A 15,927-nucleotide genomic window follows, 5' to 3' on the forward strand; every position below is an offset into this window, starting at 1 on the left:
AGAAAAAAGCTCACAAAAAAAAAAAAAAAAAAAAAAAAAAAAAAGAGAGAGAGAGAAAACACACACACACACACACACACACACACACACACACACACACACACACACTTAGTTCTACAAGAGCAGTCAAAAGAGGAAAAAAAATCCCTCCCTCTTATGCTGTCATTTAACCCTCTACCATTGCCAAGGCCAGCCCACAGAAAGAGAGGCTCAAATGACAACGAGCACTAGATTCCACGCAAGGAAGAAAAGCCAGAGTCAATGCCTCAAGACAAAGATAAAGCCCAGAGAGTCAAGCAAGCCACATCTGATCGAGCTGAACTAGGGCTTTACAGATGCCTCTCCAAAAACTTAGAGGACCCATCTATTATGACATGGAAGGCAAAATTCAAGGGGGACAACACACCTTGGTCTACCAGCCCTTCTCAACCACTGATCTCCTAAATTAGAAACTCATACACTCTCCTGTACAAAAAAGCCCCAAGCCCTCACAGATTTGATACAATTCATTTTCCAGACACATAATCCAACGTGACCTGATTACAAATGGTTCCTCCTGACACTGTTAAACACCACACCCACTGCTGCTAGTGTTACAGCTGTTCATGTGTCTTAGATGTACCACAGTCAGCTAAAGCCAACAGCCCAATACAAATGGACCAGCCAGCAAGAACTAGACCATCAGAACCATCTGATCCTGCAACAAAATCAGGCCACCACCAAAGACAACAGCCCTGCTCTAGCCCTCCAGAAGCAGACTAGTCTACACACAGCAAAAGCCTGAGGGAACACCGGCCTTGCTCTAGTCAGTCTGGAAGTTGACCAGTGCACATGGCCAAAGCTTGAGGATTAACATAAATTGTAACTTTCCCTTGCCTCTTACCCCTACTTGTCAAAAACACTCGGTTGGCCACAAACACTCTGATAGACAGACATGCCACCACTCGACTGATGGCCGTCACCAAGTACCAACCTCTGCTCAGTAGATTGAGCTGAGCATCCCTTTGTAACCAAAAAACTGATAATAATAAAGATGATGCTCTGTAGTAAAACTTATTATAGAAGGCATCAAAGGGGGGAATAAAGCAGAACTTAGAAGAAAATCAGTTCTCCTAGCTAAAAGCAGTTGAGCAGCTCTCCACTCAGGTTCCACCCCATTTCCTGTAACTTCTGACCTCCCCTTGGTACTGATAAGGTAGCCACTCATATTTCTATAAACGAAGTTTATAACACTCTGTTCCCACTTGATCAATAACACACTGTCTTCTTACAAGGTTAAATTACTAAACTGTCTGCCCTTGTCCTGTTCTGGTAAACTTACTGCATCACTACAAAATCCACCTCCCTTTTTGACTAAATGTATAAAAAGTAGAACTTTCCTTGGTTTAACCAGCCACCACTTTGAACACGAGTTCAGTTTGGCCAGGTGAACACTAATAAATCCTCCTTATTCCCATTAGAATTCTGCTACACAGGGAGGCACTTGGTATCATCAAGCACAGGCCTCGTCCTCCCGGGATGTAAGGACCCAGGGTATGTCGCACACACTGAGCTGACTGCCCCAGTCCTTCTCCCCATGTTCACCCCATGTTCTTTTCCCTGTGACCTGCTCTTGCTATGTTGCGGAGGCAGAGGGACAGTGTGCTATCAGAGTCACTGCCTCTGGGGCTCTTTACTCCAACAAGGACATCTCCAAGCCAGCCTGAGGGTCCCATGTTGAGGACAACAAGTATATGGATAAAAATGACCAGCCCTGAGTAGAACACAGTTAGCAGCCCACAATATGTGGGCAGAGGACAAGTGTCCCATCTTCAGGCCCTTTTGTGCACAGGGACCAGTATTTAGCGAATGAGGCCCTGAAAAGAAACACATGTATGTGTCTCATGGAACATGGCTGCTGAAAGGCCATCCTATGGGGTTGCTCCGTGGCTTTTGTACAACACCAGCCTCTTTCTAGGAACTGGGAACAGTCACCACACAGAGTCCTCTGCTCTCATAGAATTCTCTAACACAGCATGTGAGCAGGAGGCACAGAGAGCCAGGACAGGGAGGCACACGAGTTCCCAAAGCTGCTAAAAGGAAGCATACACTGTGGGAAGAGGCAGCAGGAGGGGATCAGATGCTAGGTGGCACCAAGAAGTGCCATGGCAAGAAGACAATTGGGCCTAAACGTGAAGGGTAAGACAAAACAGGCAGTGACTCTAAGGTGGAAGTTCCAGCAAGACTAGGCTATACTATCCCTAGTGGGGTGCAGCCTGTAGTTTGAGGGCACTACCCAAGCCCTGTGGGCTTTGAGCACAGGCAGCAGATAAGCAGCTTGACTTTTAAAGGGCCCTCTGCCCACTGGGTCAAGAACAAAATGGCAGCATGGAGAACGGGAGCAGACAGAGGCAGTGAGGGACCAGTATAAGATTCAGGGCTAGCAGAGAAAAGCAGTGAGAGGCCAGTGCTAGATTCAGAAGACAGACTCGGTGGCCAGAGCGGGGGTGCAGACTGGGAAGTCTGAGAAAAATCCAGAAGCTGGATACAGTGCGAAGGCAGAGCAGAGAGAATTCACCTGTGAACTGGATGTGGGTGTGAGGGGACAATGGTTCTGTCCTGTCCAGGAAAGACAGAGCCATGGTGTGCCCATGGGAAAGCAGAAAGAGGAGAGAGTGTGTGAGGGCAAAGATCAGTACTGGAAGCTTGCCATGCTCTTAGGCTTCACGGGAAATGTCCAGAGCCCCACAGGGGTAGAATCAGGACTGGCTGTACAGTATGTAAACACTGTCACTACCCAGTGGTCCATGTAAAATCATCAAGGGTGGATTTTGACAGGAAAGAGGAAAGCTCATACTCAAGGCTGGAGAACAAGGAAGCCACCAAGGGAACCAGGAGGAAGAAGCCGCCAGGCTCAGAGGGCTGGTAACTGACCAGTCGAGGTAAGCTGTCCACGTCAAGCCCAAATGAAGGAATACTGTGGATTTATCAGTCGTCCACCAACATGCAACCAGAGAGCTGCCCTTGGGCTCTGGGACTCTAGATCTCCAGCCACATATCCAAGGTTTCAGTTTCTGTTCCAGCCACTATGACCACACACAGTGGCTTGTGGCTTTTGAAGGCCGCTTTCCTAGAACCCAGAGTGCAGGTTGGAGGGAGGGGCTGCCTTCCAGAGTGATCTAGGGCAGCAACTCAGGGCTGACTCTGCCTGTCTCTGCATTAAATAAGTACATACATGTGTCCCTGCTCACCCGAAGAGGCATGGGAGTGGTCATGTACAAAGCAGATGAAGGTATGACTATTACAGTTTTGTGATTACTCCAAATTTTCAGTGTAACCCTATATGCCACACTCAAATCTCTAGACATGGTCCCACCTAACCAATTAGTCTCATCTAGCAAAATTGCCTTAACCAGCCTCACTCCACCCACAGAGCCACCTTCCAGCAGAGGGCTACATGTACCTTGAGTGTTCTCCTAATCACACCTTTCTTATAATTACCCTCTTTTTCATGTGTGTTTCCAGGAGATATGAGCTCACAAAAGGAGTTCAATCATCATTTCTTTTGATTACCTATGTTTTGTCTTTTGTCCCTGATAGGCTTTTGTCTCTAATTTGCCACACTAGAGAAGACTCCTTGCTTGTTTGGGTTCAGCAATATGCTCAGGATGTAAAATGTGATGCATGTTGGGTATGGGGGCTACTCCCCACTTCCCACACATCAGGACCGCCATAATGGGTCTCTCCACTTCAGGGCCATGACTGGAATAAATTACAGGGCTATATCTGTGTGGAGCAAAAACAGATTGTGATAGTACATATACCACTCATTCAGATAGATGCATACCAATTGCCCAGCAATTCGACCCTGGACCACAAGAGACAGGGAAAAATACTTTTCAAAGAATGAAACTGATGCCATCATTTGAAGAGATGCTAGGCCTCCCTTTTCAAAAGGACCATTCCTTTCTATGGTCAGAAATAATAATCTACTACTCAATGATGGATATTTTTGAATACAGGATGACTATGTAAGGCTCACTCTCACTACAGGATGCCATACTCAGATGGCTCCTCTTTGCTGGGAACAACACAAATCACTATGCTTTGCCCGGTGCTGCCAAATATTTGGGCTGGACTCCACCTGAGTAATGTCAACATCCAAGTGAAAGACTGCTTCATTACTGATTGGTTTTCAAGGCCTAGAAGGTGTCAAGCTGCCCCTATGGCATCCCGTGGCAGCAATCTATGGTCCTGGCTGCCCCCTGGCTGGACTGGTTGCTGCACATGGGCTCTCCCTATACACAGCAGTGATGGAGGAATATTCTTTATCTCCCTGTGTTACAGCACAGATGGACTCACTGTACGTTTCACTGGTTTGATCATCTGCCCTCTCATTTTTATTTCCTCTGTGGGGAATTGGAGGATGTTATATAGAGCCCTTGACTTGCTTGATATTCTTAGAAAGCCGTGAATGATGCTACCTAGGGAATCAACTTATGAGAAAGGAAATATTACAAAATCAAATGGCAGACAAGGTTCAGAGCCTGTACAAAGTCCAAAGCATGGGGGAGGAGTCAGAAAAACCTTAAGGTCTCAAAACAAACTAAAGAAAGACATCCACCTATTTCTCTCTAAAGCAGGTCAACACAGCCCATTTTATTTGTACAAGAAGAATTACCTCAGAGGAAGGAAAGGATACTTCTTAAAAGACCCAGGTAATCATAAAAATGTAAACTGAGACCTCATTCAGTACAACTACCATCTTGGCACTTGCTTTGTGCTTAACACTCACCTTTATGCTAGAAGGTGTGTTTTCTCTCCCTCTTGCTCTATTATTTTGCAATAAACTCTACCTATATATGATGGCCTATGTGTGTTGTCTGAAATCATTTGTCAAGGATACAAGGAATCAAGGTGTGTTGCAGCTCCCTGGGAGTTAGGGTCCCGCTGTGTTGCAACACAGCTTCCCAGTAACAGTAAGATGCTCCTGCTCTGTGCTCCCCATCTCACCCCGAGTTCACTCTCCCACACTTTATAACCCTGGAGTTCCCTGGGTGCACACTTTGCCTGCCTCACACTCTGTGCAGGCTCTTGCTACAGCCTCTCCTCCCAGAACTATGACTCTCCAGCCCAGCACATAGTAGAGGTCCCAAGACACCCATGTGTCAGAAACACTCCAGCCTGCTGCACATCTTCGAATCACCATGAAATAATTTTAAATGGGGAAGTTCAGAAGAATGAACTCCCTGAGGCTATCTCAGCATGTACCGCAGCAAAAGTCAGAAAAGCCAATGGAAGGCTAAAGAGGAAACCCACAGCCCTGATGACAAGTTTACAGGTGTGTCATTCCTTCTGAATACTTTTTAAAATTACTTGTACCTTTTTACTTACCTTGAAGTACCTTCTCCCTGCACCCATCCAGGTTCCATATCATAACAACATCCTGTGATGCCGAACAGATGAGCAGTGGGGTCTCTAGATTTCCAAAAGTGATAGCAGTGATTGACTGCAGGTGACCTTGTAAGATCAGAAGCTGAAAAAAAATCAGAAACAAAACTATCTAAGTTACATATAGTATCTAAAACTGAAAGAACAAAAATATAACTTCAACCTAGGAAATTAAATATTAAAGTTATCAAATATATGTTTCATGCACCCATTTTGAATTCCATTAAAATTTTGGCTTATATACTCCAGAAAGATCCTCTCAGGCTAGACACACTACTGTCACTAGCATTGCTCAGTGACCATGATGCACCTGGCATTGTTCCTCCCTTCTCTGGAATTTGTTGATGGACAAATGCATGAGGAGCCCTCACTGGACACAGAAGGGGGACCAGCTGAGTGGACTGCTACAGAGGAATCAGCAAAGCCAGGAGGAGACACCCAGGCTGGAGGCCCTGCGGGCTCCTGCAGGGAGCCAGATGATGCTGGAGGCAGGTGCCACAAGGTCTAATGCTGATACTTATGTGGAAAATTGAGGAGCACCTAACTGTTCCTGCCTTAGTAAATGTGTGCGATGTTTTCCTGTTGCTTCAATGTCTTGCACTGAGGGGTTTTTCACACACCCCCCAAAAAATGCATGGCAATAATGACATAAAGGATGTGGGGGGAAAGTGAAGTATGCAGCATGCTAATACTACTGAGAACAGGAAGTAGCCAAGGAAAATGTCAGTGCAAGGAATACAGCCAAGGATAGAGAAGTCACTTAGAACAAATGGACTCATTGAATTGAGAAAATATAAAAAGTACTAATTACATAGATACTCCACAACAGTTTCAGAATACAATGAACAAAATCTAGAAGAGAGAAACAGACAAATTCACAGAGTTACAGATTTAAATACACCTCTCTTAGTAATTGATAGAATAACTGGACATAAAATCAACACAAATACAGGAAATTTGAGGAAAACTGCTAGCCAGTATGAACTGACATTTATAGAGCAAAAGACATAAACATTTAAAAAAATTCATATCATTTGGTTTGTAATAGCCCCAAACTAAAAATGACCTAAATGTCCACCAACAGGAAAAAGAATAAACAAGGTACAATATATCACATAATGGGATGCCCCTCAATAGTACAACAAAAGAAGAAAGAAAAGAGAAAAAGAAGGATATGCTCATAAATGCAACAATGTGGATGCATCTCAAAATAATTATTTTGAAACTGCAAACTAATCTAAAGTGACAGAAAGCCGTTTTATTTGTAACATACAAAGAACTTATTCAAACCAACAGGAGAAGTAGAGATGTTCCAGTAGGAAAGTGGCAAGACACTCCAGCACCACACACACACACACACACACACACACACACACACACACACAGCTCACACATATATGACAAAAGCAAATATCTAAATGTCCAGTCGGTGTGCAAAAGAGTGGCGAACCTCACTCATTGCCAAGCTTTCAGGAAATGCAAATTATAATCAGGTAGCATGACATCCACCTGCCCCCACCAGGACCGAAATGAAAAGGCTCAGCACCTGCAGGGCTGTGAGGCATGGAGCTCTCACATACCATTACAGCGCCCAACTGGTACCAACACTGGCAAACCCGCTTGGCACTGTCTAAGTGAACACACCCTGAAACTCAGCAACAGCACAAGTGCATACACCATCAGACATGTAAAGGAAATAAGGCAAGTGTCTAGCTACATTAGAATGAGCATACTGTGATCTATTCCAACAGTGTACTATGAAGCAGTGAAAAGGAAGTGATATGAGCCTTGTAAACACAATGCTGAATGTAAGAGACTCTGGCTGGAAAAGTGCAAGGTGCACAGCTCAACACGAGTAAGCTGACCTCTGTTTCTGGAAGTCAAGATGGATCTGCCTTGGTTGGGAGGTGGGGTAGGAGGTGAGGCCTGAGCAGGTTACCAGGTGTGTGCTTCCTACAGAAGGCTTTTCTCTTAAGTATTGTGTGTTTCACTGCAGAGAAAGATCAAGCTGGTGATGTGAATGAGGGAGTCTTAATTGTGTTATGGCAAAATTTTTCTTCCTCATGTTTGTACCAAAGGCATTTTTAAATAAAGAAATTCCAGGTAGTTTATTTTCTAAAAAGAAGAAATTAATGTAATGGTTTTATCAATACTTTTTTTCTCCCATGGTTGGTGGCTGAATGGCTCCCATGGTTGGTTGGTGAACAGAAGAAAATGTTGCCCAAACAGCATCACAGAAACGCAGGCACAGGGTGAGGTCTTCATGACCTTAGACTTAAGAAACACTCACAAATTGTCAACTACCTCGTGTGAAGGACCCCTACAGCCCCACAGGCAAAGCTGATTTCCATCTAAAGGGAAGGCACAGAACTCTGCACTGCAAGCCAGCTGCACATGAGAAGCACACTCCTTGGAGCCAGCCAGGTATTCTTCTGTTACTATATCACTCTCTCTGCCACCAGTACAGGAAATCTCATGGGGTTCTTCCATCTTCAACCTGAAAACACAAAGTACACATAAGATGACTATAGGGGTTATATTTTATGTAGGTAAATATCCATTATTTATATCCACTTCCATCATGGATTCAGTCCCAGGCTGCTCACCCTACAAGCCTTGTATGGCCTGGTCCATCCTCTCACTGTGCAGCAAGACCCCAAACTCATAGGCGAGGCCTGCGTGAGGTCTACTGAATGTGATGGATACAGCATTCAAAATCATGGCTTCTGGTGCCAACTACTATACCAAAGCTATCTTCCATCTGACCACAGCAGGGCAGTTTGTGGTAAGCTGAAAAGTAGTCCAGCTCTCTTACAGCCAGCCTGGCATATACTCAAGTATTTTATGGCATTTTCTGCCACTCAGTTAGGTTACCCTGGGTATTATAACCAGTGATTCACTGGCTATATCTTCACAAAGCATAAATAAAACACTGAAATGATTCAGAATGATTCAGACTTTCCCCCCTTTACTCTTAGTACTTTCATAAACACAGTAATTTGAGGCACATGGACACTGAATTGGAAGTCATTTCCCCAACCTTCTGCAGGACAGAAGAAATTAAGACATGACAAGTTTCCAAGCTGAATTTAGGCTGCAAGCCACATGGGACCCTTCCTAGAGTCAGCTTTTCCTAAAGTTCATACTCACTTCACACTCAACAGCATTAGTTGAAGAAACTGGGCCGTAGTCACTGAAGGGTGGGAAGAGACCATGAGGAGCCTTGGTGATATAGGCTCTGCCCTGTGCCTGAACTGTCAGGAAAGCTTCTCCATATTGAGCAGTTTTGGATCTGTGTGTACTACAGAATGGCATGAATGCCTCAGTGAAAAGACACAAGTCTGTTTTCCTCCTGGATGACAATCTGCACACTGGATATATGCTGTCATCCAAGGCAAGAACTCAGTGTGTGAACAAGGTCAAGGGCAATGTATGCCGTAGCAAAAGCCTGCAGCTCTTTCTTATATGAATTTTAGTACTTTCATTATTTGTGAGGGAAACATAATTGAAAAGGAGCTCATTTGGTTTTTCTGTTAGCAAATTAAACTAAATATAAATTTCCCAGATACTAATTTTTTCACTGATTTGGTTTTTCTGGAACTGGCCACCTTGTAGGAATAATCTGGTTTTCAAAAAAAAAAAAATACACAGGGAGCACTTCAAAGATTGGTCCCAAATATCTTCAGGTGTCCATGAAAAGGCCATCAGGATTCAGCCTTCCAGCAAGATAAGAACAAGGTGGTGTCTTCGTTACCTTTTCATTGGTGGGACAAAATACCCAATATCCACAAGTTAAATGAGGAAAGTTTATTTTGGTTTATTGTGGAGGTTTCAGTCAATTAGTCCAAAGCAGGGCACCATGGAAGATGAGAAACAGCCCATGGCATGGGAGGCAGGAAGAAGCAACCTTCCTTCTTCTTTTTTCTTTTATTCCATTCAGGCTATAACACTATTGGTCGGTGCCACTCACACCCAGGATGGCTTTCCCTCATCAGTAAGTCTATTACCACACCTAGAACTATGCTAAACCAATCAACAGACTATTACAGTAACACTCCATGATCCAGTATCACATGCCCATAACCCAATCACTCTGAAAATCCCTACCTATGTATGTGTGAGGCTTTGGGAAGACATCTAGAGATAAGGCATAACAGGCGGTTACCTTTAGTTCCACCTAATTGCAGTTACTGGCCACCCGGAAAACAAGTGTGTTAAAGAAAAAAAAAGAAAAAAAAAAAAAAAAAAAAACAGGCTTGAGGAGGAGACAAGGAAGGATGGAGGCATCAGTCTCTCAGCTAAGGAGATACAAACTGTCCAGAGCCAACTATGCTCTCAAAATCCAAAGAAATGCAGCGCAGAGAGTAAAGATGCACTGACAGCTCTCCACAGACCAGTTCTAGCCTGATCCCATGTCTCCAGGAAGTGGGCTACAACAGCAAATAGGACATGTCTTCATTGACTATATCAGATGGGCCTGTGGCAGGAAAACAGCCAAGGTTAAACCAAGGGTTCAGAAAATAATGGTCAGAGACAAAACCTGGATTCAACTGGGAAAGCTCTCCCAGCTCTACCCAAAGGATTTCAGAGCTACTATGGACCAAGCCTCTACAGCAATCCTCTTTCTGAAAGAGAACTTGTTGCAATAACATTGGTCACACCTGGCAAAGAAAGCCAGCAGTCTGTCTTCTTAGCTTCCAGGTCTTGGGACCATGAGGAACCACACCTAGGTCCAGTAGAGAACTGTGTAATGAGGGGAGATGCACCCATCAGGCTGGGCACCCTAGTCAGGTGTGTCCCTCTGACAAGGTGTGTTTATATGACCACCAGAAGGGAGGCTGCTCATTTTCTACCAAACATCCCCCTTTTGGGGGGCACACAGAACTAACCCAAATAACCAGCTTCTCTTGCAATTAGATGGCACCACCTGACTGAGTTCAGGCCAGGGCAACAAGGAGAGGTAACAAGAGGGCGTAAGTGATGCACACACAAGCCTGATCCATAAAACTCTTCCATCTAATACTCCTCTCTTTATCCAACCACTAACTAAATAGATTCTGGAGGGCCCAAGGGAGATGGACAATGGATGAAAGAGGTTTGAGTTACTTAGGGTTCTCTAGAAAAGAAGGAATTAAAATATATATATATAATTATGCAAGGGGATTAGGTGGGCTCACATCACAATGGCCATCTGCATGCTGGAGAACCAGAGGATCTGGTAGCTGCTAAGCTATGAAGACATAGGCTGCAGAACAAGAGGGATTAAAGATTCAGCAGCAGTCCAAGGTCAAATGTCTGGAAGCTGACTGAAGGGGCACAGATGTGAGTCTGTATTGGAAGGCTGGAGAAACCAGAGACTTGGAGACACATGTCCAAAGGCAAAGTCAGGAAAGGGCGCATACACTCAGAAAGACTGGAGCTCTTCAAAACAGACACACTTCCTTCTTCTTTCCTCTTTGATATTCAATCTCCACTGGGGTGGGTCTTGCGTCCTCAGTTTGCTGGCCTACATGTCAATCACCTATGGACACACCCAAATTGTGCTTTACTTATTTGCTAGATGTTTCTCATTCCAGTGACACTGACACATCACAATTAATGGTGAGGAGATCTATGAGTCACAGCTTTCAGAGAGCTGCCTAAGAGAAAGATCTGACTGGAACAGCCACAAAGGACCCTGTGACTAAAGTATATACTACTATTCTGTTCTGGTTATTTGATACCATTTACACAACCTTTACCAATATAAGTGGTTTGACCTTTTTCTTTTTTCAATTACAAAAGCAATGTAGAGTAAAACATTTAAACAATGCCGACACAGTGAATTTGAATTTTCCATCCCTGTTTCCTCTCCCTGCTCTACTTTCCACAGGGATAATCCAAGTAACAAGACTTCTCCACAGACATCCTCTGAATGCACATGCATAGGAACAAGTCTTATTTTTCAGGAAACTACAGTTTATTTGAGACTGGATGTGTTAGTCACTTTCACTTTCTAGGACAAAATACCTCACAGCCACAAATTAAAGGAGATGTTTATTTTGGTTCACAGTTTCAGAGGGTTAAGTCCATGTTCACAAACATCATGGCAGAGGGATATGATGGAAGAAAAGGGTTCTCCTCGTGGCAGCCAGAAGCAGAAACACGGACAAGAATACACTCTTCTACACCCCACTTCCTAATAGCATTTTCAGCTATGAACTCATCAATAAAGTAATCCATTGATGAGTAAAGCATCTCTATGATCCAATCACCTTCCAACAGCCCCATCTGAACCCATGAGACTTTGGGGGGACATTTTAAATCTAAACCATAACCCAGGGAAGCAAGAAAATGCAGTGATAAGTGACACTTAAAGAGATTGTTTTAAAGTTAAACCAGCAAACAAAAGCAGTCATCTCATGAAAACTGGAAACTATATATTTAATAGCTTCTGTCCGATATAGAAAGAGTATATACAAATTATAGAAAATGAAGAAAAGTTATTTTCTATTCAGCAGGCACCAACATTAAAACCTTGTGCATTTCATTGTAGCTTTTTCTATATATACATGTGCATGTTTTTAAAAAATAAAATGCCTTTCTTCTGATTAAAAAAGATCAAACCCTTTCTCTCATAGTGCTAAGCAGGCTAGAAACATGCCATTACATTTGTGAGTTAGGAAAATATAAAAGCATGTTGTACTCCCATAGTTAAACAGCACCAAAATGTACCCATGCAGGTGGGTTGAGGGTAGAGATAGCTCAGTGAAAGAGTGCTTGTATAGCATGTGTGAAGCCCTGGGTTCAATCCCTAGCACTTAAGGAAGAAAAATAAAAAGGTGGCCTTGAAGGTTTACTTAGAGCAAAATAAAGTTCTCCACATTAGCCAGGAGAGAAACAGGCTTCCAATTCTAGCTACTCTAAGAACAGAGCTAAAAACTAAGGATATAACTATAAATTGAATGACAGCTGATAGAGATGTGAGAATGCAACCAAGTTATACCCCGTGTTACTACAGCTTTAAATTATTTCAAAAATTATTAAGTATCTTAAAAGTACCAGTACCCTTGCACTCACCTATAAAGTAACCTCAATACTCTAGGAGGATGAGGCAGAAGGATTACAAATTTGAGCCTAGCCTGGGCAACTTAGTAATTTAAGGAGACCCTCTGATAGAGATGTGAGAATGCAACCAAGTTATACCCCGTGTTACTACAGCTTTAAATTATTTCAAAAATTATTAAGTATCTTAAAAGTACCAGTACCCTTGCACTCACCTATAAAGTAACCTCAATACTCTAGGAGGATGAGGCAGAAGGATTACAAATTTGAGCCTAGCCTGGGCAACTTAGTAATTTAAGGAGACCCTCTCAGATGTTTTGATGTTTTAAAAATTGTACATTATTGTTAACCTGCTGAGGACAGCCTAAATTCACAGACTCCGTTCTTCCCTCTTGTGCCTCGAGGACAGGTTACACAAGGCCCTAGCCTGACTACTTCCCACCCCAAATTCACAAGTTCACCCCAAACTGACGTTCTGAGGTGGGCCTTTGGGAAGTGACTGTGCCATGAAGGTGGATGCCTCCTGGATGGGTTTCATGCCCTTATTAAAGACCCCTCCAAATCCTAATCAATCTTCCGATCGCCTGAGTACAGTGAGAAGACGGCCATCTATCTATGAGCAAGATACTGAGCGTTTGCCAGATGCCAACTGCCTTGATTTGGATTTCCAGCCTCCAGAACTGCAAGAAACAAATGTCTGTTTTCTATGAGGCATCCAGTCTATGGTATATTACAGCACCTGAAGAGACTGACGAAAGAAAAACTCATTTACTATCCCTAACAGTTACGACACTGAAGTTTAGACTTATTTTCTTTCGTAATGACTTAAAGCATATTCAAAAGTAGCCCTATTGTTGTATCCACTGTCGTGTATTCCAACCTAATATACTTTCTCAATAGGGAAATAAAATAAGCAGTTTCTGCTTGGGACTGGTTGCCCATCAACCCAGGACCAGCAGGAGAGACTACAGTGATCCACCAGAGCCACGTCCATCACGTCCAGTCATCAGTGGTGGTCACTCCCTGGAAGCAGAGTCCCCCAATTTCAGTTAAACCAGCCAGCCTGAACTGTAGCACAAGGCTGACCAAGACGGGGTCTTCCCGCAGGAGACTCTATTCAGGCAGCACAAAAGGGCCACAGGGTGATCCCAAGGGTTCGAGTCTATTTCCCCGTCTACACAAAGTGGGCCGGCAGGTCTCCCAACCTGGTTCAAGAGCTGAGCCCCCGGAAATCCCTCCACGCAGGGACTCAGCCACACGGCGCTCCGAAGCACAGAACAAGGCGCGATCAACAGACAAGCGTGGGTTCCTTCCCCGGGAGCGTCTGCAGAGCACCACGTTTTCCACGGGCACAGATACAGGCAGCACACGCTAGAAGAATCTTCCGCTTTCTCACCTATAAACCCTGTGGTCCTCTGAGTCCTGGAGAGACTACCGCGCTACCTTGCCACCAGCTCAAGTCGCGTCGCTATGGTTACCAGAAAGCGAGCTCGCAGCGCCACGCCCCTTCACCATTCTTGTGAGAGTGAGGGGCCTCACTTCCGGAAGAGGGAACCGCCCCCTCACTTCCGGGCGGCCCTGGGCTTCCGTAAACCTTCCCTTCCGGTGCGGCCCCTTTTTTGGCTTTCTCGGGCGAGGCCAGGTCCGGCCTTTGTGCTGTTGGTTCTGCGCTGTGGTGAGTGGCGGTGGCCGCCCTGCTCATCCACCTGCCTCCCTTTCTGCCGCTCCCCAGCTTGCCGTCTCCTCTCCTAGGGTATCTCCTCGCCTGCGCCTTTCCTTGCCGTCCCCTCCCCGCGCCTTTCTCCCCTCCCCCACCTCGTTTTTCCCTCCTCCACTATGCAACCCCTTACCGGGGGCCCCTGAGCGGACGCGTGGGCGCCTGGCTGCGGGTGCCTGGGTGGACTTCCCTGTGGTCCGCCTCTCACCTGTGCGTCCCCGCAGGGACCAGGCGGCTGCCGATGAGCACGCCCCAGCGTTGAGCGCCTGGCGATGGCGACGCCCTGGCGGAGAGCTCTGCTGATGCTCCTGGCTTCCCAGGCCGTGGCCCTAGCCCAGGGTGCGGAGGACGACGACTATGACGTACCAGAAGAGTGGTTCCTCCTGCACGTGGTCCACGGCCAGATCGGGGCCGGGAACTACAGCTACCTGAGGCTCAACCACGAGGGCAGGATCGTCCTGCGGATGCGGAGCCTGAGCGGCGATGCGGACCTGTACGTGTCAGATAGTACCCTTCACCCAAGCTTTGATGACTACAAGCTGCAGTCGGCCACCTGTGGCCAGGACTCCGTGGTCATTCCCGCGCACTTTCAGCGCCCCGTGGGTATAGGCATTTACGGACACCCGTCCCACCAAGAGAGTGACTTCGAGATGAAAGTGTACTATGACCGGACGGTGGACCAGTACCCCCTGGGCAATGCATACTCTTCAGATGGGGCAGACACTGGTCAGAAGCACGCCTATGCTCCAGAGGAGGCATCACAAGAGGAGGAGTCCGTTCTCTGGACTATAGTAATAAGCATTTTGAAACTTGTACTTGAAATTCTTTTCTGATTCTTTGAGCATGCTCTGGAGAGTAATAGTACCCTTAATCAGAGAAAGTGACTGCAGTGTGCTGTGAATCTTGCTACGTTTATCTGATTGAAATTCACTTTGTGGACAAGGGATGGAAAAATAAAGCCATACGGTTTTGTTACCTCAATTACCCCTACCCCCAAAATAGGAAAAAGGAGCAAACAGTATTTCTTTAAAGATCAAAATTCATGTGAAGGCTATGTTCAATAAAATGTTTAAACTACATTCTGATTAGTTTTTCAGGTTTAGTCAAGATTATTATTGCAGTCATAGATTAAAAGGTTGATGGGCCAGGGATTTAGCTCAGTGGTGCCACCGCTAGCGCAAGGTCCTGAGTTTGATACCCAGTACCCAAAAAAAAAAAAAAAGAAGGTTGATAACTTTGTAATTTTACTGCAGACATTCTGAAAGTTCAACCTGTTAAATTGTCAAGGGTTCCTACAATCAGGTCAGAAATGTCATTTATTTACACCTCCTACGGTACAGACTAAAGCCTCAAGCCTGTTACCTAAGTAGGGACAGGGTACCTTCTATCCAAAGAACGTCCTGGCACTAAGGTATTTTTGTTCCTGTGCCAAGTTGACAACTCTGAACCCACCTGCAAAAATCTTATGAAGCCATTTACCATCTCATTTCTGGGTCACATATTAAAATTCTTCAGTTACATAACACTGTTATACTAGTTTTGGTTAGCCAGAAACAACTCAACTTAGGAAAGATTAATGAAAAATAATTGTAACTTCAGGCTAATTAAAATATTTTTGATTAAGTTGCTAAGTATTTCTACTGAATTTTTTAGTTCAAAACTCTATGAGATAAAAATCTTTTGGAAGATTATTTCTCTACCTGGAATTTGTCTCGAGTAAAAGTAAAATAAATCAA

At 44.7% G+C, this 15,927-nt stretch overlaps 2 protein-coding genes across 7 annotated transcripts in view; one reads left to right on the forward strand and one right to left on the reverse strand.

The window, feature by feature from the left end:
• The window catches only part of Wdr27 (WD repeat domain 27), a 211,509-nt gene extending 197,500 nt beyond the window's left edge, over positions 1 to 14,009 (reverse strand). For all 6 annotated transcript variants that reach the window (XM_010628906.2, XM_010628903.2, XM_019208131.2 and 3 more), the window contains exons 1-3: positions 13,871 to 14,009; positions 7,735 to 7,927; positions 5,374 to 5,515 (exon numbers count right to left, since the gene is read on the reverse strand). In XM_010628906.2, the coding sequence (XP_010627208.1) occupies positions 5,374 to 5,515; positions 7,735 to 7,920 (328 nt within the window). In that variant the 5' untranslated portion in view covers positions 7,921 to 7,927; positions 13,871 to 14,009. The remainder of the gene's footprint in view (positions 1 to 5,373; positions 5,516 to 7,734; positions 7,928 to 13,870) is intronic.
• A 46-nt stretch (positions 14,010 to 14,055) lies between these two features.
• Positions 14,056 to 15,530, forward strand: CUNH6orf120 (chromosome unknown C6orf120 homolog). Its single transcript, XM_010628898.1, has 2 exons — positions 14,056 to 14,149; positions 14,416 to 15,530. The coding sequence occupies exon 2, from the start codon at positions 14,464 to 14,466 to the stop codon at positions 15,022 to 15,024; it is 561 nt and encodes a 186-aa protein (XP_010627200.1). The 5' UTR covers positions 14,056 to 14,149; positions 14,416 to 14,463; the 3' UTR covers positions 15,025 to 15,530.
• The last annotated feature ends 397 nt before the right edge of the window (positions 15,531 to 15,927 follow it).

The sequence above is a fragment of the Fukomys damarensis genome, unplaced genomic scaffold (assembly GCF_012274545.1).
Source record: "Fukomys damarensis isolate Sample0158 unplaced genomic scaffold, DMR_v1.0_HiC HiC_scaffold_14, whole genome shotgun sequence".
NCBI lineage: Eukaryota > Metazoa > Chordata > Mammalia > Rodentia > Bathyergidae > Fukomys > Fukomys damarensis.